We start from the raw sequence: 25,674 nt of genomic DNA, 5'->3' as shown, positions 1-25,674 counted from the left end.
TTGAATCCCACAGCCTGCCAAGCTGGGTCCCTCAGCATGACCCTTAGCCCATGAAAACTCCCCAGGTGCTACACAATGGCACCCACTGCTCCCTTAAATGCAGAGGACAATTTCTCCATTGTAAGATCAATAAAGACTAATTTATTTATTTTTAATTTATTAATTTAAAATCTCCTTTCTTGAGGATTAAGGGTAGAGGAGAGACTCCGAATCTAGCAGACTGAAACCTTGTTGTTGACTAAAAGCATAGCAAAGTCATAATTGCCTAAACACTAAATTAAATTTTCTGATTGCTCCACAATACAGTCACATTCTGTAATGCAAAAACAGAACAAAAGAGCAAAGTGTACCGGAGTCAAATTCCTTGTTTGTATGCACAAACTTGGCAATAAAGCTGATTCTGATTCTGACATTCTGATCGTCCATGTATGTTACTGATAGCTCATTTGGGTTTTCTGAATCTGCTTTCTTTGTTTGATAAAGGATTCATTGCAATTTAACACATTCAATAGTAGACTAAAGAGGAAAGTGAGATTTAGAAACTTGTGTTTTCCTAATTTCTTCTATTTTGTAAATATCAGAAATAGCTTTTTTGGTTACGAACTATTTAGTAATATCTAATTATTTGTAATAGTTATATCAACTTGTAAGGTGTAGAAAATAACTTGAAAATGATTGAATAGACAGCTTTTTCTTATCTTGTGTCCCTGTGAAGTTGCATAGAAACCATACACTTTTGTTGCAAATAACCTGATCCAGACATAATTCTGTATGAATATTTGATCTCTGATTTAATTAGTTTTTCGGCATGGACCTGGGTTTTAAGCATTGCCCTTAGATTTTCTCTTGGGTTGAGGTTGGGGCTAGTCCAGAGGCCTAATGTTGGCCTGCTTTATGCATTGTCCAGTCAGGACACATAATTGTGTCAAGTGGTAACCATCTTGCAGTTGATCTTAAAGAGATAAGTAGTTCTCATTTTTCATTATTCGACCCAATTTGTGCAAGTACCACTGGCACAGTTACGGTTTTCCAGCCTCAATTATTATAAAACAAAAATCATAATTTATAACCATTTATAAGCATCACGAAGACCAAGAAACTCAACAGAAAGGTCAGGGAAAAAGTTGTAAATAAGTATAAAAGAGGGTCAGATTATGAATAATATCCCAAGCTTTAAACATCTGACAGAGTGCTGTTTAATTTATCATCTGATAATGACTATGACACAACTGAAAACCTACCAAGACATGGCCATCCACCTAAACTTACAAGGACAGCATTAATCAGAGAAGCAGCTGAAAGGCCCATGGTGACTTTGGAGGAGTTGCATAGATACACAGCATAGATGGGTGAATCTGTGGAGCAGACAACACCCTTAAAAACATCATCCCTATGGCAGTGGCTGCATCATGTTGTTGGAATCCCTTTGTCAGTTGTTAAAGAAACACTGATGGGAGAAAAAATATATCTTTTTTTAAAATGGCTTCCATTTAGAAACTCATTCAGCATAAATTTTATTGCCTTAACTTTCCAACACCCATTTTGTTAATCAACCATCTAGCAGTAATTATACAATTTTGGAGTCCAAATCTCATTTCCCTTTTAATAAAAATAAAAAAAATGTAAAAGACTTAAATATAGCAGCAAATGGATGGTGGCTCAACAAAGGGTCATTGTTGCAAAGCAAATGAACGCATGTACAGTGCCTCACAGAAGTGCTCATGCCCCTTTAACTATTTCACATTTTGTTACATTGCAATCACAAACTAATTTTTTTTATTGGGATTTTTGGATGTAATAGCTTAACACAAAGTACTGCAAGAAGCTGTGAAGTGGAAGAATAAAGATTTTCTTTTATTTGTTGCAAAAACAATTTAGAAAAAAACAGTGGTGAGCATGTATTCGGCTCCCTGACAATACTTTGTTGAATAATCTACCACTTCAATTATTTGGGGTATGTCTCTAACAACTTTGCACATTTGACTGGAATATTTTCCTATTCTCCTGTGAAAAATAGCTCTTGCTCAGTGAGATTGTATAAAAAAACATCTTTGAACATCTATTTTCAAGGCGTGCAACAGATTCCGCTGTGGACTTTGGGCCATTCTAACTCATGAACATGCTTTGATCTGTATCACTCCATAGTAGGTCTTGCTGTCTGCTAATTGTTATTGTCCTGCTGAATGGAGCACCTCTGCCCCAGTCTCAAGTCTGTTTCTGTTATGATTCTGGCACGTCTGCTCTGCCCTGTCTCCCTGGCTGCAATCAGCAGATTAGATGCACCTGGTGGCTGCTGCAGTGTAATGCAATCTGTGGAATGCCATACACCTGTGTCTTCCCTGATATATACTGACTCTGACAAGCAGACAGTCCCAGATTTTTGAAAGCCATTCGTGTGAGTAGATATCCAGCGTTCCTTCCTGTCTGATCATTATTCTTGACCTTGCCTTGCCTTTTGGATTTATGCCTCTGCCTGCCCCTGTCGGACCTTTTGGATTTTGGTTGTCGACATTGTTTCCTGCATCTGGTTTATGCCTCTGCCTGCCACTTGCCTGATGCCTCTTGTTCCGATCGTTGACCCTGTTTCTGTCCTTGGATTATTGAGCCAGCCTAGCCCTCGGATTATTCAGTCTGGAGTCACTTCTTACCTGTGCTGTGGAGATCACCGCCTGCCACCCACTGAGGTTTCCCCTCTGGGTTTCAAGTTCCACTCAAGACAAAAGCAGGTTAGTGACTTTTTAGATCTCTGCAAAATCTGGAGACTACAAGTCACTAATCCCTCTTTCTGCCTCAGTGATTCCTGGAAGCTGTGAGGAGTGTTACCTTGTGACGTTTTCCTGTGGCTGAATAAACCTCTTAAACTTTCAGTACTGTGTCTGGCTGAATCTTGGGTCTGCCTTTTTCTGATTCATAGCAGTTTCAGCCTTTAAACAGGTTTTCTTCCTGAATCATCAGCTCCAGCTTCCATGTGGTGTCAGGTCTTTTTAAAACATATTGCATTTTCCTGGTTGAGATGAAAAGTGCTAAAAAGATTTTACTTTTACAGTGCTAAAATTAGTCAGTTTAGTAGCATCTCTAAAGAAAAAGGTGAATCTCAGTTGGACAAAGATACATTAAAAAATCCTGCACACTACATATTCTAATTTAAGTATTTTATATTCTTTTGATTCTTTTGATTACAGTATATATAGACTGCCCACAAAAAATAAAGGGAACACTTAAACAACACAATATAACTCCAAGTAGATCAAACTTCTGTGAAATCAAACTGTCCACTTAGGAAGCAACACTGATTGACAATCAATTTCACAGCTGTTGTGCAAATGGAATAGACAACAGGGGGAAATCTTTGGCGATTAGCAAGACACACTCAATAAAGGAGTGGTTCTGCAGGTGGGGACCACAGACCACGTCTCAGTACCTATGCTTTCTGGCTGATGTTTTGGTCACTTTTGAATGTTGGTGGTGCTTTCACACTCGTGGTAGCATGAGACGGACTCTACAACCCACACAAGTGGCTCAGGTAGTGCATCTCATCCAGGATGGCACATCAATGCCAGCTGTGGCAAGAAGGTTTGCTGTGTCTGTCAGCATAGTGTCCAGAGCCTGGAGGCGCTACCAGGAGACAGGCCAGTACACCAGGAGATGTGGAGGAGGCCATAGGAGGGCAACAACCCAGCAGCAGGACCACTACCTCCACCTTTGTGCAAGGAGGAACAGGAGGAGCACTGCCAGATCCCTGCAAAATGACCTCCAGCAGCCCACAAATGTGCATGTGTCTGCGCAAACTGTTAGAAACCGACTCCAAGAGGATGATATGAGGGCCCGACATCCACAAATGGGGGTTGTGCACACAGCCCAACACCGTGCAGGACGCTTGGCATTTGCCAGAGAACACCAGGATTGGCAAATTTGCCACTGCCACCCTGTGCTCTTCACAGATGAAAGCAGGTTCACACTGAGCACATGTGACAGACATGACAGAGTCTGGAGACACCGTGGAGAGCAATCTGCTGCCTGCAACATCTTTCAGCATGACCAGTTTGGCAGTGGGTCAGTAATGGTGTGGGGTGGCATTTCTTTGGAGGGCCGCATGGCCTACCATGTGCTCACCAGAGGTAGCCTGACTGCCATTAGGTACCGAGATGAGATCCTCAGACCCCTTGTGAGACCATATGCTGGTGCGGTTGGCCCTAGGTTCCTCCTAATGCAGGACAATGCTAGACCTCATGTGGCTGGAGTGGGTCAGCAGTTCCTGCGAGGTGAAGACATTGAAGCTATGGACTGGCCCGCTCGTTCCCCAGATGTGAATCCGATTGAGCACATCTGGGACATCATGTCTCGCTCGATCCACCAACGTCATGTTGCACCACAGACTGTCCAGGAGTTGGTGGATGTTTTAGTCCAGGTCTGGGAGGAGATCCCTCAGGAGACCATCCAGCGTCTCATCAGGAGCATGGCCAGGCATTGTAGGGAGGTCATACAGGCACATGGAGGCCACACACAATACTGAGCCTCATTTTGACTTGATTTAAGGACATTACATCAAAGTTGGATCAGCCTGTAGTGTGTTTTTCCACTTTAATTTTGTGTGTGACTCCAAATCCAGGCCTCCATTGGTTAATACATTTGATTTCCATTGATGATTTTTGTGTGATTTTGTTATCAGCACATTCAACTTTGTACAGAACAAAGTATTCAATGAGAATATTTCATTCATTCAGATCTGGGATGTTTTATTTGAGTGTTCCCTTTATTTTTTTGAGCAGTGTGTATATATATATGTGTATATATATACACATATATATATACACATATATATATGTGTGTATATATATGTGTATATATATATATATATATATATATATATATATATATATATATATATATACACTTTTTTTTTTCTATTGCATCTCTTCATATTTTGGTCCTTAAAGCCAACTCAGGTGACACCAGGGGGGTATTTTGAAAAATATTTATCGGGCTTTCCACCTCAGTGCCACAAATTATTATATAATCAGATATAAAAGCATATTCTTTGTACAATCATTTCTAAAAGTCAATGTCAGGTGTGTTTTAAAATGTCTTAGTCTAATTAAAACCACCCTGCCGGAAAGAATTACCATATTAAAAGAAGCCAGGGCCATTTAATATTAATCAGAGTGGATTTGCTCTTTCCAGGAAACCAGAAGCCTGAGCCCATTTGTGTGACCCCCACAAGGGCACAGCTCCTGCTTCCATAAATACCACCAAGCCCACCAGAGATGGCTGATCGGAGTGGCCGGTGTCAGAGAGATGGATAGAGCTACACTAAAGAGCACTCCGGCTCCACTTGAGGATGTGTACTCCCCTATTCCCAAACACAGGCAGCACTTGAATTTCCATGTGCCTGCGGTCCCGGGATTCTTTGGTTGTTCTGAATATCTTGGCAAGCCACTCCGCAGATGGTGTTAATGCAGCTAAATCAACATTAAAACACAAACTGTGCCTTGTTAAAATTAAAAAATCACTAAGCTTTAAATATGTCTCCTGGAAATAATTATTTGGAACTTGTATTATATGCTTTAAAAGGTGGTCAAGAAGTAAAATATCAACACAGAAATATTTTTTAATATATTTTTTTAATAAATCTAACCAATCACTTTCCTGAGCATTACAATTTTACTCAGTGTAGTGCAGATTGGCTGCAACAAACCACCTAGAGATGTTTTTTTAATAGAATTAAATCAATTCAGTAGAGAGACCTCAAGCAAACAGTTTATCTTTTGGATAGACGTGTACTCCTGCTTATTGAAGTGAAGCTTAGGAAGATATGCTGACATAGAAATAGCTGATGAAAGTAGGATTAAGTCCAGTTAACTATGGTGGAGTTTTAAGAAAGGCTCCATCTGAAAGGCTCCATGTGTACAATCTGCTGTACAGTTTGTTTGTGTTTGTGTGCAGGTAGGAGCCCATCGCAGCAGTTTACAGCTGTGATCCATACGGTAACCCCTCTACAGTCCCAGATCTCCCCTGTGGTGAAGCTCATCATCGCTGTGGCCAAGTCCAAGTTCTGTGCACAGGTGGGAAGACGAGTCTGAATTGTACTAGGAACCAGCAGTGCTGCTGCTTTAAAATGCAAAAAAAATTTTAAACCATCATTTGTGAGAATCATGTTAATGCTCTTAGGTCTGTGCAGTTCACCTTCATTTTAGACCCTGGAGAGTTTGAAAATATTGTTAAAGACCAACTTCTTTTCAGTGCCTTTTTATTCTAATCCAACACTTTCATTAAATCCCATAGTGATCTCATTCTCTTTTATATTCAACTTATGTTTTCTTTACATGGACGTTTGTGCCTCTAACATGAGAAAATGGGTAAGGGGTATGAATTCTTTGGCAAGGCACTCACTTTGGCATGCATTTCTAAACAGGGTACAATAGTTAAATAGATACATTTATACACATGTGAATATAATGAATGTTTTGCCATTGAATAATGTAAAATATTTATGTGATTATAACAGTAAAATAGTGCATTCTTCTGAGATATAGACTTGCCTACAAGAATCCAAATTTAAATATTGGTATAATTTGTTTAACGTGTAGGTGCGACATTTTGGAGCCAAAGGGCAGAAAATAATAGCAGTATGTTAACCATCTCTGTGTTTTCTCACATAGATTGTGGTTTTATGGAACTGTGACAAGCCTATACCTCCTCAAAATAAGTGGCCCTCCACCAGCGTGCCTCTCACTGTCATTGAAGGACACACCAAGGTAACAGCTGCTGGCTTTTTGCATCTATTACTGTGTTGAAATCAACTTCAAGCGATGAAAACATTAAGTGCATTTTAAAAAGACACTTAACAAAAGGTGCTCCAGGAAATTAAACCTCAACATTAAATCCTCAATACTTTTCTTTCTCAAAAGCAGAGAAGATGCAGCACCTCAGAGCCTTCCATACAAATAAAGTTACATGCAAAATCCAATCCAGTCCAAGTTTATGTGTAAAGCACTTTAAAAACAAACAACTAGAGCAAATCCACTGTACAGATTAATAGCAAATATAAATAGACATAAAAAAAAAATAAAATACAAATAAATAAAGTATACGTAAACCTACATAAATCCATTGGCCTATTAGGTATTAAAAGTCTACAAAAAAAGGTGGGTTTTTAAGAAATGAAAAATACATCAGGTAGAAGGCTGCGTTATGTGCAGCGGCAGATTATTCCAGAGCTTGGAACCAGCTACGGAGAATGTAAGGTTTCTTCCACCTGGTTCTCGTCATGGACAGGAGCAGTAGGTCAGCAGATCTGACAGTATGATCGGGGCCTGAATGGCTGTAAAAGCTCAGCGTTGTAGGGAGGGGCAAAACCATTTAAAGACTTAAAAACAAATTAAATTATTTTAAAATAATTCAGGAAAAGTAAGGAAGGCAAAGTGCAACCTTTTGTCCATTTTGGTAAAAACTAATCCAAAAACTTCCAGTCCAGGTTTATAGAGTAATCAAAGGCACATATTCACAATATGTATGCATCTAAATGTACTTAGATTCCTTTAACAGAGTAGAAGACAAAATAAATGATGTGCGGAATACAGTTTGGTTTGATAACCATCTGTCGTTTGCCATCGACATTCTGAAGTAGGGTTATTTTTAGCTAAAACAAACACTTAAAGTAGTAAAATTGAAGGATTAGGATTTTTATTGTGAGCTATTAGAGGTAAAACAGGAGTGCGAATCCCTGGAAATTGTTGTCATTTGCACCATAACCGGTTTATATTCCTTCTTCAAGAAGACGCACAAGCTGAATGACCACACAGCTGTTTTGGGGTGTCTTTGCATTTTAAATTGTACTCATTTCCCCATCAGTTATGAGAGTTCAGCCTCTAAAACATACACCGAACCTCCCACATGACCTCTATGTAAACGTCTCTCTGTGTGAAACTCTCATCTTGTAGGCTAATTGCTTCTGTTTGTTTTCATGTAAATGTCTCCCCCTTGAAAAACAGGAGCGATGTTTCCACGGGTGACAGTAAAAAGCTGTGCGTGTGGTCCTATAATTAGTCATGCGGTATATTGTCATGCTGCCAGGACAGATGCTCTCGGGTGTGTTTGCTTCAATTTTTGTTTGCTCCAACTGTAATAACGACAAACATGCATGCTCGGAAAGTATCATTTGTCTCAACAGGGCGCAGCAGCACAGTAATTTGTTGTTGGCTATGACTGTTTCTACTCTATAATGCTGAGTGTTATACTCCATCAACAAACCTTTACTTCTTCTCTGTTGTTGGCCTCAGACTTCGCTTAACTCTGTTGTTTTTAATCTCTGTCAGATCAGCTGAAAAACAGGACTCCAGACCGCAATCATTCAGCTGCAGCCGCAGCCGCCTTTGAGGCATGATGACTTTTTCAAAAATTGTTTTAAGGGAAACAAGAGGAAAAAGCTTTAATAAGATTTAAAATCTCTACAGATCGAAGCATATTAACATCTAAATAAAACAAAATTAATGAGAATTTCATGCATTATTTACCACCCAAATGATCATAAAATGTTAATGATTAAAGAAAGCAATGAGTCTTAACACTTCACCTCTTTTGAATATTTAGATGTGCAGCAAAAATAAAGAGAGAGAAGTAAAGGGAGGTGATCAAGATAACACTCAGACCACTGAACTGCCAGAGGTATCGAATGGATATAATCTCTGTTCAGAGGCAAAAAAGCAGCCAGAGGGAAGCAGTGTGAGATGGGGTGGCGATGGGTGTTACCCAGACAACTACAAAACTGGTGTACTGTTTAATTCAGCCGATGTAACGTTGCAAAGCCAACATTTACTGTGCTAAAGTTTCATTCACTTTAATCAAACTCAAAACAGCGACAGATACCCCAAGTACTGACATAAATAGGAGTCTGGCTAAACATTAATAAACCAAGAGAAGATGCGCTGGATGAGCAGGCTTTTATGTGGATCTATTTTGTCATGTTATGTACTGTGTGGTCATGAAAAATCCTTACAGTGCGGACATTTACAGTCATGGCGGTAATTTAAGATGTAACAATTGCTTTGCTACCAACCAGAATCTGCCTGATGGTGATTAGCTGGTTTAACTGTCAGATATCTTTTTTTTTTTTCTTCCAGGAAATGAACACACCAAAGCTAAGCATCTATCCTCCAACATGAATATTTTGTGATTACCAAAAAAAGACACTTCATAAATTGATATTTTTATATATTCTGGTGTTGTTGGGTTTTTTGTTTTTTTGAGATTATTCTAAACTATGATACAAAGACTTTACGAATCCCCATTAACATTTTCTAAGATAGAACTCACAATAAATATGGAGCCATGTTTTAGGGTTTTTCCACCTCTGTCTTGTTCTCTCCTGATCATTTCTACATTAATGTAAAATACGATGGTGGCGCAGTGGTAGAGTACGTGACTCATGTACAGAAGGTCGTAGTCCTCGACGCAGCTGTCACGGGTTCAAGTCCTGGCCAGTTGACCTTTGTCCAACAGAATGCAGAATTGCACCTACATGTTAGCTTACAACACTCAGTGAAAGCATTGAAATGGCCATTTCCCTGGGTGTCATAACTATTTTTGCTTAGAATCTGAGAGACTGTGTATGCAGATTTTTACTACTAGTTATTTTTACTACAGTACTAGTGACCAGTACTATTCAAAGTAGTAATGATGCTGCTTATCTTTTATATAAAACGTTTTTACTGAGTGAAAACATCCCCAGAAATATTAGTAAGATGTTTTTCCTTTTCATGAACAGATGTTAAATTTTCTGCCCAACCAGAAATAAGACGGAACAAATTATTTTGTGCATTGTCAGTTAAAGTTTATAGAGAATATCAGAATGTGCCAAACTGAGGTAGTCACTATGTCATCTAGTGAAAGTTTATAGTTTTATCGCTCCAGTGCTGTTATGCTCACAATTGCGTTTAACACATCCAGATAACACTACAGAAAACGTTAGACTTGAGCATTTTTACCATGGTCAATTAGTTTTAAGATTTTTTAAAAACCAACTCAACATCAGAATTCAGAAAGTCATTCAAACATAAAGCCTCGTGAACATCTGCACCAGGTTTAAAGCTAACAGCAGACTTGCAAGCTAAATAGTGATGACAATACACAAAGCCAAACTCTATAGGTGAATTAAGCTAAGACTCTTGTAAAGAAGGAATCGTGACAAGAAAAGAACTGTTTATGAAAAAAACCCAACTGTTTGAGCTAAGCTGTCTTTGTTCAACCTGGAAATGAGTCAAACCTTGTTATCTTTTGCAAAAACATCAGTAGAACAAGGCCACAGGATTCTTAAATTTTGACACTACTAAACTGGAATATAGGGCGCTAAAGTAACTTTTAGGTTTCACAATCTTGACAATTAAACAGTCCTGATGAAACTGTAGAGATTTGAAAATGACCACAAAAAAATTGCCATTTAAATGACTTCCAGTTTGAGCATGCTTACCACTAATAATCAAACACTAATAATTTGTAAGAACTGTAAGAAGGGTTTATGTTCTACTGGCAACCATTTCCTGGCTGAAGTTATCAGCTGACTGATGATTATTTAGAGCAATGTTTTCATGTAAAATTACAGAAGCTATTTTCAAACTATGGCAGATTTTTGTTTAAAATCATTTCATGTTTCAGTTATTTTCTTGATATGTTTCAACTAAGCATCTATCAGCTTACTGAGATAAGATGAGAGCTGTGTGAACCTTACAGGTGAATTCGGTCTTTGCTAAATAACTCTCAACACTAATTCCAGGGTTTAAATTGAATCTGTTTTGTTTTCAGTCTTGACAGTAAAATGAAGATTCATTTATTTGACATTAAATCTTGGCTGATTTAATATGAAACCAACGAATATTAACATAGTGGCTTTTCTTAATGCTTATGTGTGAAGAAAGATGTAGTCTAATTCTGCCATCAAAGCAATGCATCATGCTGGCATATGTGTAATAAACTAAGCTGGCCTTCCACATTACTATTAAGTTTGTGCCTTGCTCGAGTTTCCTTTTTACACGTTTATAATGTTGCAGCTGCAGCTCCTGTCCACCCATTATACCAAGTCCATTTTTCCTTCCACTAAGGTGGCAACCAAGGTGGCAATGAATTGTTGCTGTTTATCTATTTGTCTCTAAGTGAAAAAAAGAAATCTTGCAAGCTACGTTAATGAAGCTCGGTAGATGTGCAAAGGAAGGTTTGCATATAGTTTGCAACATATTTCTTCTAAGTGGATATAATGCAATTATTTGGAGTGGCCCAACCAGAGTCTAGACTTGAATCTTGTTAGAGAATTTGTGGAGGGAACTAAAGATTTGGGTGATGGCAACTAGGCCTTCCAATGCCAGAGCCTTTGAGCTAATCACCAAAGATAAACCGTCAAAATACCAGTGGAAATATAAAAAGCTGGTCAGAAATTATAAAAAGGGTTTGATTGCTATTAGGCAGATACAGATTTTTCAACATATTATTTAGAAGGATAAAAGTAATTGTTGACATGCCATTTTTAAATGATTTATTCATACTCTTGTACATTTACCTTGTCCAGCATTCTTCTGAGAGATCTTCTGAGTCCCTTATTTCCTATCAGAAACAAGCTTCTTAGTTTAATAAAAAAATAATTTTAAATCTAAATCTGCCAGGGGTATGAATATGTCTGAGCCTAACAGTAGCTTGACTCTTTTACATCAAGACTGAAGGCAAGGTAAGTTAATTTTTACAGCACCATACATATAGAGGGTAATTCATAATGCTACACAAAACAAGAAAATAAAAAATACACCTGATACATCAGAAAGACTAAACAAAGCATCACATAAAAGCAGAAATACATGACACATAATCACATATATAAAAGAAACCAACAAGATTAAGCAATTACAAAAAATAAAACACGATAGACATGACAAAGCAGTCTTTTATGGGTAAGCTGCGGGAAGTGGTAATGTTTTCAGTCCTGATTTAACAGCAGTTAAATCAGTTAACATGTCTCCAATGACCTGAGGGATCTGCATGGGTCAAACATGACCACAAACTCTAAAATGTATTTAGGCCCAAGACCATCCAGTTTTTAGTAGACCATTAACAAGTTTATACATTTATTCATTTCAGAATAGAAAACCAGTACAATGATTTAAGGACTACCGCAACAGTCTGTCATTTTGTCTGACTGGGTCAAAAGAGACTGGAATTACAAACGCCACCTTAGCCAAAGTTTTAAAATCAGGGAACATTTCTCCAATTGAAGTGATCAGAAGTCTGCAAGACTCTCTGAACGAGGGGTTTCCTCATCTGGCAAGCACTCGTTTCAGCAGGAGAAAACAGATAAATAATATGCTAACTCACCACCAAATGGTCGTGGGTGTGAATTGCTATCTGTCAAAATGACAGATGGTCTTCAGATTTTTCTGGCACCGTTTTAAAAAAACTGTCAAAAATGGAAAATATTCGGTTACCGTGACCCTGGATGACACCTAGTTTTTTTGCTTGCTTTGTGGTCTTCAGCCCCATGAAATCTAGTTCGGTGCAGTTTTGATTTATAATCTTGCATTTTGGAGAATGGAGCCTTGAAATACCCCACATGTGATTTTTGTTTGCTTTGATTTATAATTGCGCAATGAAAGAAAGTGGTTCCAGTGTGGCACAGCAATTTAGGACATTACCAGACAATCCTGCCTACTTTTCCGTTCTTTCAATCTGAATGTTTTGATCACATGTATCGCACTCAGCACTGAGATCCAGTAAAACCAACACAGAAGATTTTGATGCATCACGATTAAAGGTTTTAGTAAATATTGCTGACCTTGTGAAAATGTAGACACTGTTAATGAACCCTTGATCATGTTGAAAATCTTGGTTTAATTCTAGTTTAAGGAAATCTGTAATTTATTTAAATAATTTGTTTAATTTACTTAGTTTAACAAATAACTGCTCTGTTGCTTGTGTTTATGCACAATATTTTAAACACTGAAAAGCATTCTGTTAAAAGGCTTTTGAACGGTACTCTACCAATAAAGTTTGATGTAGGAACAGTAGTTTTGATTAACCATTTATGACAGAAATACACGGTCTAGTAAACAATCTCAAGTTTTAGAAGTCACAAAGTCAAGAATTACAGGTTGTAAATTAACATATAGGTTGGCTCATTGTTTAAATTAACTAAATATGATGTATAACTAAGGTTTTATTTATATTTTAAAACTATTTTTAGATTAACTGTTTGTATTCATGTTTGTGGTATTTTAAAATAATGCTTAGATGTATGCAAACATGTTTTTATGTATAAGGAAACAGAACCTTTCTTTTCCTCAAACATCAATTTTTGTTCCTTCTTTTGTTCTCTAAACAAACAGTTGAATAATTCATGCTTTAATTGCAAGTCAATAACTTCAGCATCCATCTTTAGGCTGATGAATCAGGGTCCACAATGTTTTCTGTCGGGCACTGAATTAATGGTCACACAAAAGCTATTAGGCATGCTCATTGATCGACAGACCCACAGCTGGGGGTGAAACAACTATTTGTTTATTAAGTTAAGATTTTTTATGTCTCTCTACTAATAATATACATTTAAGAATGAAGCAAATGAGATTTATTTGACCTTTAAAAGTGCTTTGTCTCTGTGGGGTTTTATTCATTCAAAGATTTTTCTAGTCTTTCTTGCTTGGGATTCATTAGACTTCATTAATGTATTACTGTGTCCCTTTTTTCTCTGCAGACGATGAGCAGTCGTTTTTTCCCCCACGACATCATCACCACCGATGCTGTGCTCAGTCTGGATGAAGACTCTGTCCTCTCCACCAATGAGGTGAGTTGTTGATTAAAATCTGAAGAACTTAGAATGCTTCATCAACAAAATGATACGAGGCAGTCACCATGTCGGCACACAATACACCAAAAAACGAAGATTACTTCTGAGCATCTTAAGTCAGTTGCATTCAGAACATCTCTTTATGGTCAGTACTGTACCTGTTATTATGGACATATAGTGATGCCACCCTAGTAAAAGTAAATTAGTCCTATAACCTTACAGGGGCATCTTACTGAAATAGAAAATCACTGAAATTTAAGTTTTTCAGTAATGCAATGTAAAATGTAAGACTTATAGACTCTTTGCACACTGTGATATTTTTTTCTCAGATGATTATGGCTTCCAATTAATGAAAACTAACATTATTCTTTTCAGAAAATTAGAATATTACATGAGACAAATGACCACTTCATGCATCCCTCTGCTGATAAACGTTTCTGAGAAACTAATTTCATTTTTCAGCACATCTTGCTACCTGCTCACACTTCCCAAAGTACCAATACCTGCTTTTATGATTGATTGCCCAGAAAACTGGCCTGACCCAAATCCCAAAGAGAATCTATGGGGTATTGTCAAGAGGAAGACGAGAGATACCAGACCCAAGATTGCAGACCTGCTGAAGACCACTGTTAAAGCAACCTGGGCTTCTATAACACATCAGCAGAGCCACAGGCTAATCGCCATGTCGCATTGATGCAGTAATTTATGCAAAAGGAGCCCTGACCATGTACTGAGAGTATGTACTATACAGTACAAGGAGGTACTTAACATCAGGTCCCCATTTCTGTCCAAAAAACACTTTTTTTGTAATATTCACATTTTCTGGGAAAATAGAATTCGGGGTTTTCTTTTGTTGTAAGCCATATTTTATTAAATAAAATAAATACATGTCTGAAATATATCACTCTTAAAAAAGATTTCATACCATCACAATCATATACACTGTAAAAAAAAACAGATTTATGGGCCAAGTCTTCAAAAGAAAACATGAGCAATAGTCAATATGAAGCAGCAATTTGCAAAAATACCTCGACTGCACTCCTAAATCCATAACACAGAATCTGAGCAGCTCCTAAAAACCTCATTAGACACTTTCAATAGAAACTGTGACAATTTGTTTGTAAAACACATTTTTGTCCTTCTCCCAATATAATTGGGACCCGAACCTCACCCCAGCCCCCAGTGAAATCACACTTCCAGCCTTTAGGCTACTTGTCAGTCAGCAGAAGAAGGTGGTGATACTTTGACACTTTATTGATCCTCGCTGAGATGGCACGAGCTGTACACTCAAAGTCATGAATAATGATCATTATAAGTGGATTGCTTCGCTCTGCTAAACAGTGCAGCAAACATTCAGAGGTGAACAAAAGTGCTTTACTTTTAAAAGACGACTGAAATGTATCAGACGAAATTGTATCAGCAAGCTGAGAAGGACACACACCTTCAAATCTAACAAAATTAGTGTCAATCAATTGTGCTACCTTTTGTGCTGGTTTATGGTGCTGAAATTTTCGTTTGTGCTGCTATCATTTTGAAGCTATTAATAAAAAGAGGTCATCGAAAGTCAACCAGCATCCCCTCATTAACCAAATCACACAGGATCAGTTGCGCTACCTTTGTGTTGTTTTGTGCAGCAAAACATTTTTATTTGTGCTGATTCAATTTTGAAGATATTAAGGGTTTATATAAATGAAAGGTGAATTTTGCTTTTATGTGACTGCTTGGTGCTAAAGCCATCAGTTGTTCATTATATGCAGAGTTGCCCAGAAGATTAATAGTTGAGCTGATACCTGCTAAAAAGGTTGTGATTGGTCAGTTTATTTGACTGACACTACATTCAACCAATCATTTTAGGTCTCCCAGAGCTGTAATTAATGTCAATTAAGACATTAAAGACAATGCTGGTACAGACAGAGGCTTACTCAGATGTTATGAACATGGGACTGAATGTCCCTGCTTTGATGTGGATCTGTTTTCTAATTGCATACAGTGAACTGAAAGAAAGAAACATTATTTTTTTTATCATTCCTGGCTTTGAAAATAAATGTTGTTGACCATTTAAGGATAAATGTTTGTGATTTGGTTTGTTGAGACTTATTTTAACCAAATAGACAGATTTGAATAGTTTTTATTATGATATTTTACCGCTATTGACCAGTCAAAACTGTAATTAAGGATAATTAATTGGACATAAATTCACTTACTTTGAAAAATTTGTCAAGTTGTTAAACTGAAGTCTTGACGACTGCCTTTTTGAAATGTGGTATGAGTTTGATAAAATCCCCTCAGCATCAAAAACAAACACGTCACTATGTTTGTTTAGTCAGTGTTGTATCAGTTCAGCCTTAACAACAACTAGTTCTAAATTCAGTTCAGCCAGGTTAATGTAAATTAATCCATGTTCATAGTTCATCAGATGACCATTCTGAGCTACGTTCACAGCTTTTGTCACGATGTGGTTTTGGATCGGACCAAAGTGCAGACAAGAGCTTGGCAGGATCATCTTTGTAATTCAAAGATTTATTTACAAAGTCAAAAAACTTAGCAAAATCACTACAGGTTTCCTAAGGCAAGGCGTGGCAAAAAACAAAGCATAATCATGGACGAGAACGAGGTGTGACGAACACAAGGAACCAGCAACAAACAATGACACAAAACCAACTAATATACTGAGGGATAACAAAGGGCAGGTAATCAGAGAAAACAGGGAACAGGTGTGACAAGGAGGCAGGGAAGCAGAAGGAACAGGTGAAACAAATACAAAGACTGAGGATGGGCAAAGTAACTAATAAACAATAAACAGAAACACAGACCAAGCAAACCTATAGACAAAGATAAATAATCAAACGGGGAATAAGAAAACTAGAATAATCATGACTAAAGTAAACAGAGAAACTAGAGGGAACAACAATAACAACCTGAGAACAAACAAAGAACCCATAAAGAAAACCTGAATACAAAAGTAAACAAACTTAACCACACTGACTGAAATAACTAGAAAGGAAACAGAAAATAAACTAGTAAACAAGAAGAGTGCAAAGGAACAAATAATAAAACACAATTAAACACAAAGATACTAAAAAGAAATAAAACTAGAGAATCCAGGGAAGACCAACAACTATAATAATTACAATGATAATAATAAACCATACCAAGTAATAAGGAAACAACCATAAAAGAACTTAAGAAGTAAACACTTGGAGGCGGAAGAGGGAGAAAAGAAAACATGATACAAAAACCAAAATAGAAACATCTAAGCAAAAGGTAAACGAACACAAAGCCACAAACAAAGTCCAAAAATGTCACTCCGTGACAGCTCTAATCTGAACTACATCTCGTTCATTCATCACATTACATCTACAATAAGTCATGACATTATTCAGAAGTAAGAAAATGCCTTGTTCCAATGCCTAGTATCTGTTTTATTTTCTCCTGTTGGCATTGCTAACATAAACTGTATTTTACAGTGGTTGAAAAACCAAAGTAGCAGCTCTCATTCACAAATTATAATGCTTTTATCATATAAAAACAATATTGAAACTCTGCACAATGGTCCACATAGACCAGCTTGTTAGTCAATTCAGTTCAAAATTCAGTTCAAAAATACTTTATTAATCCCAAAGGGAAATTAAAAGTTGTTGTAGCTCATTATGAGGGTTTCCTCAAAGAGCCGTTGTAGATGCTGATGGCTGTGGTCAGGAAGGATCTCCTGTAGCGCTCCGTCTTACAGCAGATCTGAAGAAGCCTCTGACTGTAGACACTGTTGTTGTAGGACAGTCTCATAAAGAGGATGCTCAGGGTTCTCCATAATGTTCTTCATTTTATGAAGAATCCGTCTTTGCACAACGATCTCCAGAGGTTCTCTCTGAGTGGAGTCCCCAGAACAGAACCAGCCTTCTTTATTAACTTGTTGAGCTTTTTTAAGTCCCTGGCTCTGATGCTGCTTCCCCAGCAGATGATGGTAGAAGAAATCACACTCTCCACAACAGACTTATAGAAGATATGCAGCATCTTGCTGCAAACACCAAAAGACCTAAGCTTCCTAAAGAAGTACAGTCTGCTCTGTCCCTTCTTGTAGATGGCTTCACAGTTGCATCTCCACTCTAGTCTGTTGTCCAGGTGAACACCAAGGTATTTATACTCCTCCACCACCATTTCCACCTCTTCTCCCATGATAGTAATAGTTTTTGACTTATTCCTGTTTCTCTTAAAATCTACAATCATCTCCTTTGTTTTAGTCACGTTCAAAATGAGATGATTGTTTCCACACCATGCCACAAAGCGGTCCACCACCTTCCTGTACTCAGCTTCTTGTCCATCTCTGATCCACCCCACGACTGCAGAATCATCCGAGTATTTCTGCAGATGACAGGAGTCTGTCTTGTACTGGAAGTCTGAGGTGTACAGAGTGAAAAGGAATGGTGAGAGTACAGTCCCCTGTGGTGCTCCTGTGCTGCTGACTACCTGGTTAGACTCACAACCCTTCAGTCTCACAAACTGTGGTCTGTTTGTCAGGTAGTCTTTGAACCAGGAGATTGTTGAGGCCTCCACCTGAGTCTTCTGGAGTTTCTGACAAAGCAAATCGGGTTAAATTATGTTAAATGCACTGGAGAAATCAAAGAATATGATCCTCACAGTGCTGCCTTACTTGTCCAGATGACAGTAGGTTTGTTAAGGAAGGTGTATAATGGCATCTTCAACTCCAACTCCATGGCAATAAGCAAGCTGCAGGGGGTCCTGAATGTTGCTTGTTTGTTTGGTGGGTCAACAGAAGTCTCTCTAAGACCTTCATGATGTGGAATGTCGGGGCAACAATTACAGTAACTTTTGACTCCCTTCTTACCCTCAAATCAGCACAGAAAGGATTTGCCATAAGTTTGTTGCTCGGCCCTTTTAAACTGTCATTGCACAGTCAGAAACACAGATTAATACTGAATAACTGTCAGATACTAAAATTTGAAGTTGTCTCGGACCAAATGGCAGAAGGATTTACTCACTGCACCTTTTTAATAATACTACAATAAAAATAAAAATAAAAGATTCAGGTCACCTGTATATAACTTGGGTCATAAAGTAGTCCTTTTAAATAAAATCTTCTTAAGAGGAACATCTTGATAACCTGCTGGACAGCAGCTGAAGCTTCTTTGCTCTTCTATTCTACAAATTATAGAATCGGGGTACATAACACCCCTCGGTTTAACCTGTCACTTTTAAGGGTTAAGACATGAGGCTACAGTTAATATCCTTACATATGAAGTGAAGCCGATGGGAGGATGGTAAAGTTTAAAGTGAGGGGAGATGATTGACCTAAATGATCAATATGGGTCCTCACAAGGGTAGCAAAAAAACAGCCTTTATCTGTACAAACAGCTGAACTACATCTCTGCTGCCTGTGCACACACACACACAGCCATTCAGCAGTCACTCAGCACATAGGTTGAGGGAAAAAGTGTGACTCTTTCTGCCTGAGTTATCCAAAGTGTGCCCCTAAAAACACAGTGTATATCCTTTGTTCACCCCCAAATAGAGCACTGTTAAATGATGTTGGGGTGAGCTGGGTGTGTAAAAAATAGCATCCCAGCATTGTAAAGTATTGAGCTCTAACAGTGGTTTTAGGTAATGTGGCTGGGATGGTGGAACCTTGGAAGACTTAAACTTTAAAATCTTCTAAGTGATAGAGGCAAAAAAAAAAAAAAAAAGAAATTTAACACCACAAACCAAAGTCACTTAAATCAGTTGAGAACAAAGCCTAATCCCGGGCCCATTGGTGGCGCCATGACACTGCCACAGAAGTACATCAAAATCAGTGGATAAAACGCCGGGCATGCACAGAGAACATATGCGAGGTGAATAAAACAACATGGCGGCAAAGAGGAGCATGCAGGTTGGAGCTAAAACATCATCATTTCCGAAAAGATGCGTTTCGCATGTACATGCAGAAACACGGAACTGGCGTTAAGAAATATTTCCACTCTGGGACCCGGTTTCAAAAATGATAGCTTTTGGTCCCCCAAAACGCAGGATATGTGTGGACTCAATGCTTAAACGACAAAATACCTTTGCAGACACACCTCAGCTCATCTCCATGTGGACATGGCCTCAGTCTTTTTTTTAATTACTGTGTCATTGACTCTGTTTTTTTATTTAACAGACTGCAGAGTAAAGGTGGGAAGGAAAGCTAAAAGTTGAAGGAGAAGAAAGAGAGTAAGGGAAAAGGATGAAGCAATTAAAACAACAGAATGCAAAGCAACAGTTGAGGCTGAAAGGGCCGACTGAATAAGATTTAATGAAAAACAAAGTGCTTTCATGGAGTCAGGAGTTTTGCTAGAGCCATTACCTCAGCATCTGTATCATTACACGGTCAAAGCACAGAGAAAATCTTTAATTAAACTTTTAGCTGTTACTTAAGAGAGGATGAGACACAGTCCAATGGTTTGGTAGACTGACATTCATTTTAGGATTATTTAAAAACCAGTCAATAGTCTCAAGAACTGAATTACGAATTATGAATTATGAATTACGCTCATTTTACAATGCTAGGTTTAGTAAACAAAAAAAAGTAGAATTTCACCAACCACAGGCTGTCCCTGAAAAAGGGATCCGATGTTTAATTAAATGAAGATGGCCATGGAAAAAAAAATTTAAGTATTACAGTTTTTACTGGTTATTGTGATGTTTATTTCAGAAATTTTCAGACACATTGCTTACCACTGTCTTCTGGGTCTACCTGGGTCTAACAGCCACAAAGACAACCATATATATACAGCCATAACCATAAACATGTCGTATCCTGCCAGTATTTAAGTTTTGTGTTCGTGTTTTTGTTAATTTCACTTAGTCTGGTTCTTGCTTTTCCTTTTCTTCTGTATTAACCTTGCTGATTGGTTCCATTCCCTCTGTCTTTCTGCAGCCTGGTCCACACCTGTTCATTGTTCCCTCTGATTGCCTGTTCATTGGTTTACATTCCACTCCCCTCTGTATTTAAGCTCTTTAGTTGTCATTGTTCACTGCTGGTTCCTACCGTTATGCCTGGTTCAGTTACTCAGTGCCCTGGTCTGGTTTTGGTTCCCTATGCTCTTGGTTTGCCTGTCAGCTATTGAACTTTTTAAGTCTGCCTGGATCAGTGAGTGAAGATCATTAAACTCAACTTACCTTCATTCACTTTGTTTCTGGAAGCCTTCCTTGCACGTTGGTCCTACCACAACACCTCATCAAGATAAAAAGAGTAGAATTGGAGTTGGGTTTGTTGCATGGTGTGCTGATAATGTTCTCAAAATAACCTAAATTTACCTCTCAAAATATATCAAACCACTTTTTATTTCATTCAGTTGTAGTTATATTCAACTGCTTAGTTCAGTTTTTTGGTTGGTCTAAATATATTTAAGCGATGGTTGTGAAACCCTTTAATTTAGTTTTTCGGATATTATTATTATTATAATTATAAAGCTAAAGCCTCAAAGGATCACAGCCTTCACACTTTGCCTACAACCCTTGGAATATAATTGAGCTGCACTGTTTTTTTGTGTGTGTCTCAAAACGTGTCACTCACAATATAGCAGGAACATTGAGGTATGATCCAAACTCATGGGATAACAATTTTTCTATTTTTTATCGAACATAACAGCAGTGACAATTTACTGCTCAAAAATAGGGTTGTTTAAAATGCTGACTCAATCTCCAATATCTCAGCTGATCTCTAATTCAGAGACTTCTTCAAAATGTACAAGTTCATTTAATATATAAAGGTAATAAATCACTAATCACCTTACTTTAACTGTTTTATTACATTTTGTCAAATTTCTCTTCAGTAAAATATGGAGGCAGAATGAATAGTGTTTGTAAAGACTCATCAGTGGGTAGCAGTAATAAAAAAAGCAAGGACAATAAAGTCTGATAACCAGAAGATGGGAGGCACTGGGGGATCCCTTATTTAGGCACTGTGTGCACAACAACTAACAGCTCATTCTGCTTGCAGGACATGTCTGTAACATTCATAAAATCTGATTTTCTGCCCAAATAACCATTTCCATGTAAATTACAGGTATAAACACAAAGGAAAGATTTCTTACTCCTGTAACATTGCAGACAGAGCCTTATTTTTAAGGCAATAGTTGTATCACAAGGAGCTTGTTCATTATGCTGATAAAGGTTCATTATCAGGGGCATGTTCTCTATGTATATTGAGGTTTAAAACTTCAAAACATCTGACATATTTGTATACTCAGATGTTTTGTTGATCAGATTTACTGTTCATCTGAGCAGCTGGTTTGTTCCTGAAAAGAGCTGAAATAAGAAGTGGAGTAAATCTCCTATGTTGGGCAGCTAAAGCAATGCTACAATTAACCTTCATAGTTTAAATTGTGCATTAAGGTTATTGCAGTTAACAGATTTCTTAGTTTTCATTTAATTTCACCACAGCAACGTGGTGCCGCTATGGCAGCATCACAGCTCCTCAAATGTTTTTACCACTTTAACTATTTTTTAAGCACTAAAGCCAAAGCACTCATAACCAACTTACCATTATTTATTTGATAACTTTTAGTGATTTGAGACTGTAGTACTGAATCGATACACAATTTGTTCTGCTAACATATTTTAGGTGTCAAAAGGTAGACATTCTTTAGATGAGTTAAGTCCTTCAGAATCAAGTCATGCTGGTAAAGAACAATTCTCGATAGATTACTGAGCTGCAGAAAAATGCTTGTGCTTCTTGTGCCTCTTGCAGATTATCTCGCTTTGACTTTGTCACTCAATACAACCTTCCACACTGAAGACGTCCTGCGTAGAGAAGAATCAATCAGAACTTCTCTTTAAAAACTATGATATACGTTATAATAGCATTTGTAAAATTATTAAACTGCCTTCAGCTTTTATATTAGCAACTGATGTGCAAGTACTATTAAAAGCCCGGTTTCCTTATGTATTCCATATCCAAGGTTGATCCTTAATTCATTTTTCTAACATGCAGCAGCTTTAAAATTTTTATTTTTATTTAACCCTCACAAAGAATAATGCCACTGAGATTCAGAAAGTCTTTTAAAAAAAGATGTCCTTTCCAAGAAGACAGTATAAAGGTTCTACATTAAAGATGCAACAAGATGAAATGAACAACATAAAACAAACTATTACTTTTAAAAGTATCCTTACTTGGCAGGGAATACAGTTAAAGATGTAATGATGAAATATAGCATAACGAATGACTAAGCCATATAAATGTTGTTTTTCTTCCTGATATTTTCAGGTCTCTCTCTGTCTTTGATCCACAAACATAAAAATTATTTTACTTTTAAATAGGTTTTTACATCTCTGTACTTCCTCTTACTTCATTTTCAAGCACCAATAACGTAATAATGACAGGTAATGAAGTACCTGCAAATAACTTAACAAAGTTGGTCTTTTTCAATGTAATAAAGCCAATAACAGAACAGCTTACATTAATAAAAGTGTTGAGTGAAAATCCTTTGAAAATGTAAAGCTTGCACCAAGTAATATCTAGGTTTTAGCTTACTGAGCATGAGTTAAGTCAGTTAAAGTAAAAAAACTATTCTGGTTATCTGCTGGACAATTGCTGCATTCCTAACTGTTGCACCTACAGTGTGTTCCCTGTTATGGAAATTGTTAGTGCCTTGCTTGATTTGCTCTTTGATACTCTACAGGAACTGACAAAAGTATTAGAACCCCTCAGGTGTTGTTCCATTCTTCTCTTATTTAGTCTTAGAGTAATGGTTTCTCAGCCTTCTGCTTGCAGCTGTGTGAGATAATATGTAAGCCACACTGTTAAGATTATGTCTAGGACACCAGGTTTCTCTCTCTCTCTGGGTCTCATTAGAGTCACCTTGAAAACTGTTGTAGCTTCTAGGAGAACATCTGCTTTGTCTGGTCAGAACGATCCAATCTCCAATGCTGTAAAAAATCCTTCTGTCTTGCAAGATTTTAATAAAGCTGATTCTGAGTGACAATCATCGGTCTCTGTCTTGGTAAAAACAATTTTTTCTACAACATTCCCCAGCATCCAGCTGGGCTCAAAGTAGGAAAAACATCAAGGCAATAAAACCCCACCTTACTGGATCATCAATTTTTGTTTTTGCAAGTTTTATTAAAATCAAATATGGGTTTTGCCTGAAACTAATTTGGTGCCCCGGGCTCAAACAGTGCAACAGTATCTCAAAAGCACTAAAAAACAATGAAAACTGAGAGAGTTTAAGGGACTATGATGCCTTATGCTCTTCTTATCTCATAACATGGGACACATTAAACCTAGATGTCAGGAGAGATTTGAAACAGATCTATTGCTAGATTGACCCTCTGATCCGCAGATCAGTGTCGGCCTTGTAGAATCTATTAGTATGTATAACACACATGCACACGCAGTCACAAAGTTGTACTTTTATCACTTCATACAACACTTCCGTATTATGTCATAGTAACTAATCTGTATTCATTGGGAATTAAATTATTTTGTCTCAGAGGACTAATCTTTTATGCTCCAAAAACAAAAGTACGATTAAGTGAATCAGTTTTAAAATCCTAAATAAGAAAGTCTGTAATGTGTCATTAACGCTCCATTTTACCTCTTCATCTCTGACAGGAAAATTACATTTGCAGGATATTATTAATCTTTTCAGCACAGCTGGGGAGACATTTGACGCAGACAGACTCAACCACACACACTGTGGACACACACCGCTAACATGTTAACTGATCAGGCACTGCATTAAAAAAACGGCAGCTGCAACCTTTCTCTCGGCTTAGCGCCCCTGCTTTACAGTAATTGCTCACACAATTCTTGACAGAAGCCGCAAGGTATCACTAAAGAACATCCACTTTCAGGGCTCTCCTCCCCAGCTCCCTCTCTTCCTCTATGCAGTTGTGGTAATTAATTTTCTGTCCGCTACACGAGGTGACGTGTGTGCGCGCCTGTGTCTGTATAGCCAAGTATTTCATTATGTGCTGATCCCCTTATTCTCTGGTGTGTCTGCCTGTGCGCCTCAGTGGTGTTTTTGAATTCAAAAGAGGGTCTTTGTCAGGTGGATCAGGCTCCTTCAAGGACATCCAGGTGCTCCAGACAATCCCACATAACATTTCTTCTTTACTGGTGTGGCAAGCAACATAAAGCAGCCCCAAAGGTGGCAAACACCTTTTGGATAAGAATCTAGAATCAACAAACACATAAAAGTATATATGTATGTTATAAGTGTGATTATCTGCTGTGTGTTATGTTCTATGTATTTTACCTCTCCTTATGATCGCCTTTCTTTCTGTTTTACTAACTGGATTTGGGGCTTTGCAAATTAAAGTTAAGGAAGTTATTCTCAAAGCCGAAGAAATACACTTGAACAATGATCATGTTGGCAACACTTTCAGGATATTGGTTTTGTTGAGATGAAAACACCAAAAAAGCTATAAGTTGAAAGCAACTGAAGATATTTCGCCTCTCATCCAAAAGGCATCTTCAGTTCTGAACATAGTTGGATGTAACACGCTTATAAGTTATGGTCACATAATTAGGGTCATTAAAGACATTAATTGGGCAAATAGGACACCTGAACCACTGGGCCTACCTTCTATTTGGCTTAAAATGTGGAGCATTGTTGCCTGACCATTCAAACATGTCCCTAACAATGACATGTGAGTTGTTTAGGTCAAGAGGAATACTTCCCAGTCCAAAATGTACGGATTGTTGTCTTCAAGCGAGTGTCCCTTGTCCATGAGATGTACATGAACCACTAGGTCTTGACCTGATGAGTTTGCTCTTCTGTGTTGGACTATCCATTTCTAAAGCTGCTGTTCAATTTCTCCAGTGGACTACATGTACCACAATGCTGAGCTTGTGTTTGGAAATGTTTTTCCTTGGGGTC

At 37.8% G+C, this 25,674-nt stretch overlaps 1 protein-coding gene across 2 annotated transcripts in view; it reads left to right on the top strand.

The window, feature by feature from the left end:
* LOC124881887 (exostosin-1) overlaps positions 1-25,674 on the top strand; it is a 381,563-nt gene that overhangs the window by 340,020 nt on the left and 15,869 nt on the right. For both annotated transcript variants that reach the window (XM_047387779.1, XM_047387780.1), the window contains 3 exons: positions 5,944-6,062; positions 6,660-6,755; positions 13,724-13,813. In XM_047387779.1, the coding sequence (XP_047243735.1) occupies positions 5,944-6,062; positions 6,660-6,755; positions 13,724-13,813 (305 nt within the window). The remainder of the gene's footprint in view (positions 1-5,943; positions 6,063-6,659; positions 6,756-13,723; positions 13,814-25,674) is intronic.

The sequence above is a fragment of the Girardinichthys multiradiatus genome, chromosome 15 (assembly GCF_021462225.1).
Source record: "Girardinichthys multiradiatus isolate DD_20200921_A chromosome 15, DD_fGirMul_XY1, whole genome shotgun sequence".
Taxonomy (NCBI): Eukaryota; Metazoa; Chordata; class Actinopteri; order Cyprinodontiformes; family Goodeidae; genus Girardinichthys; species Girardinichthys multiradiatus.
The sequence above is the reverse complement of the archived record's forward strand: the minus strand, read 5'-3'. Positions and strand labels throughout refer to the sequence as shown.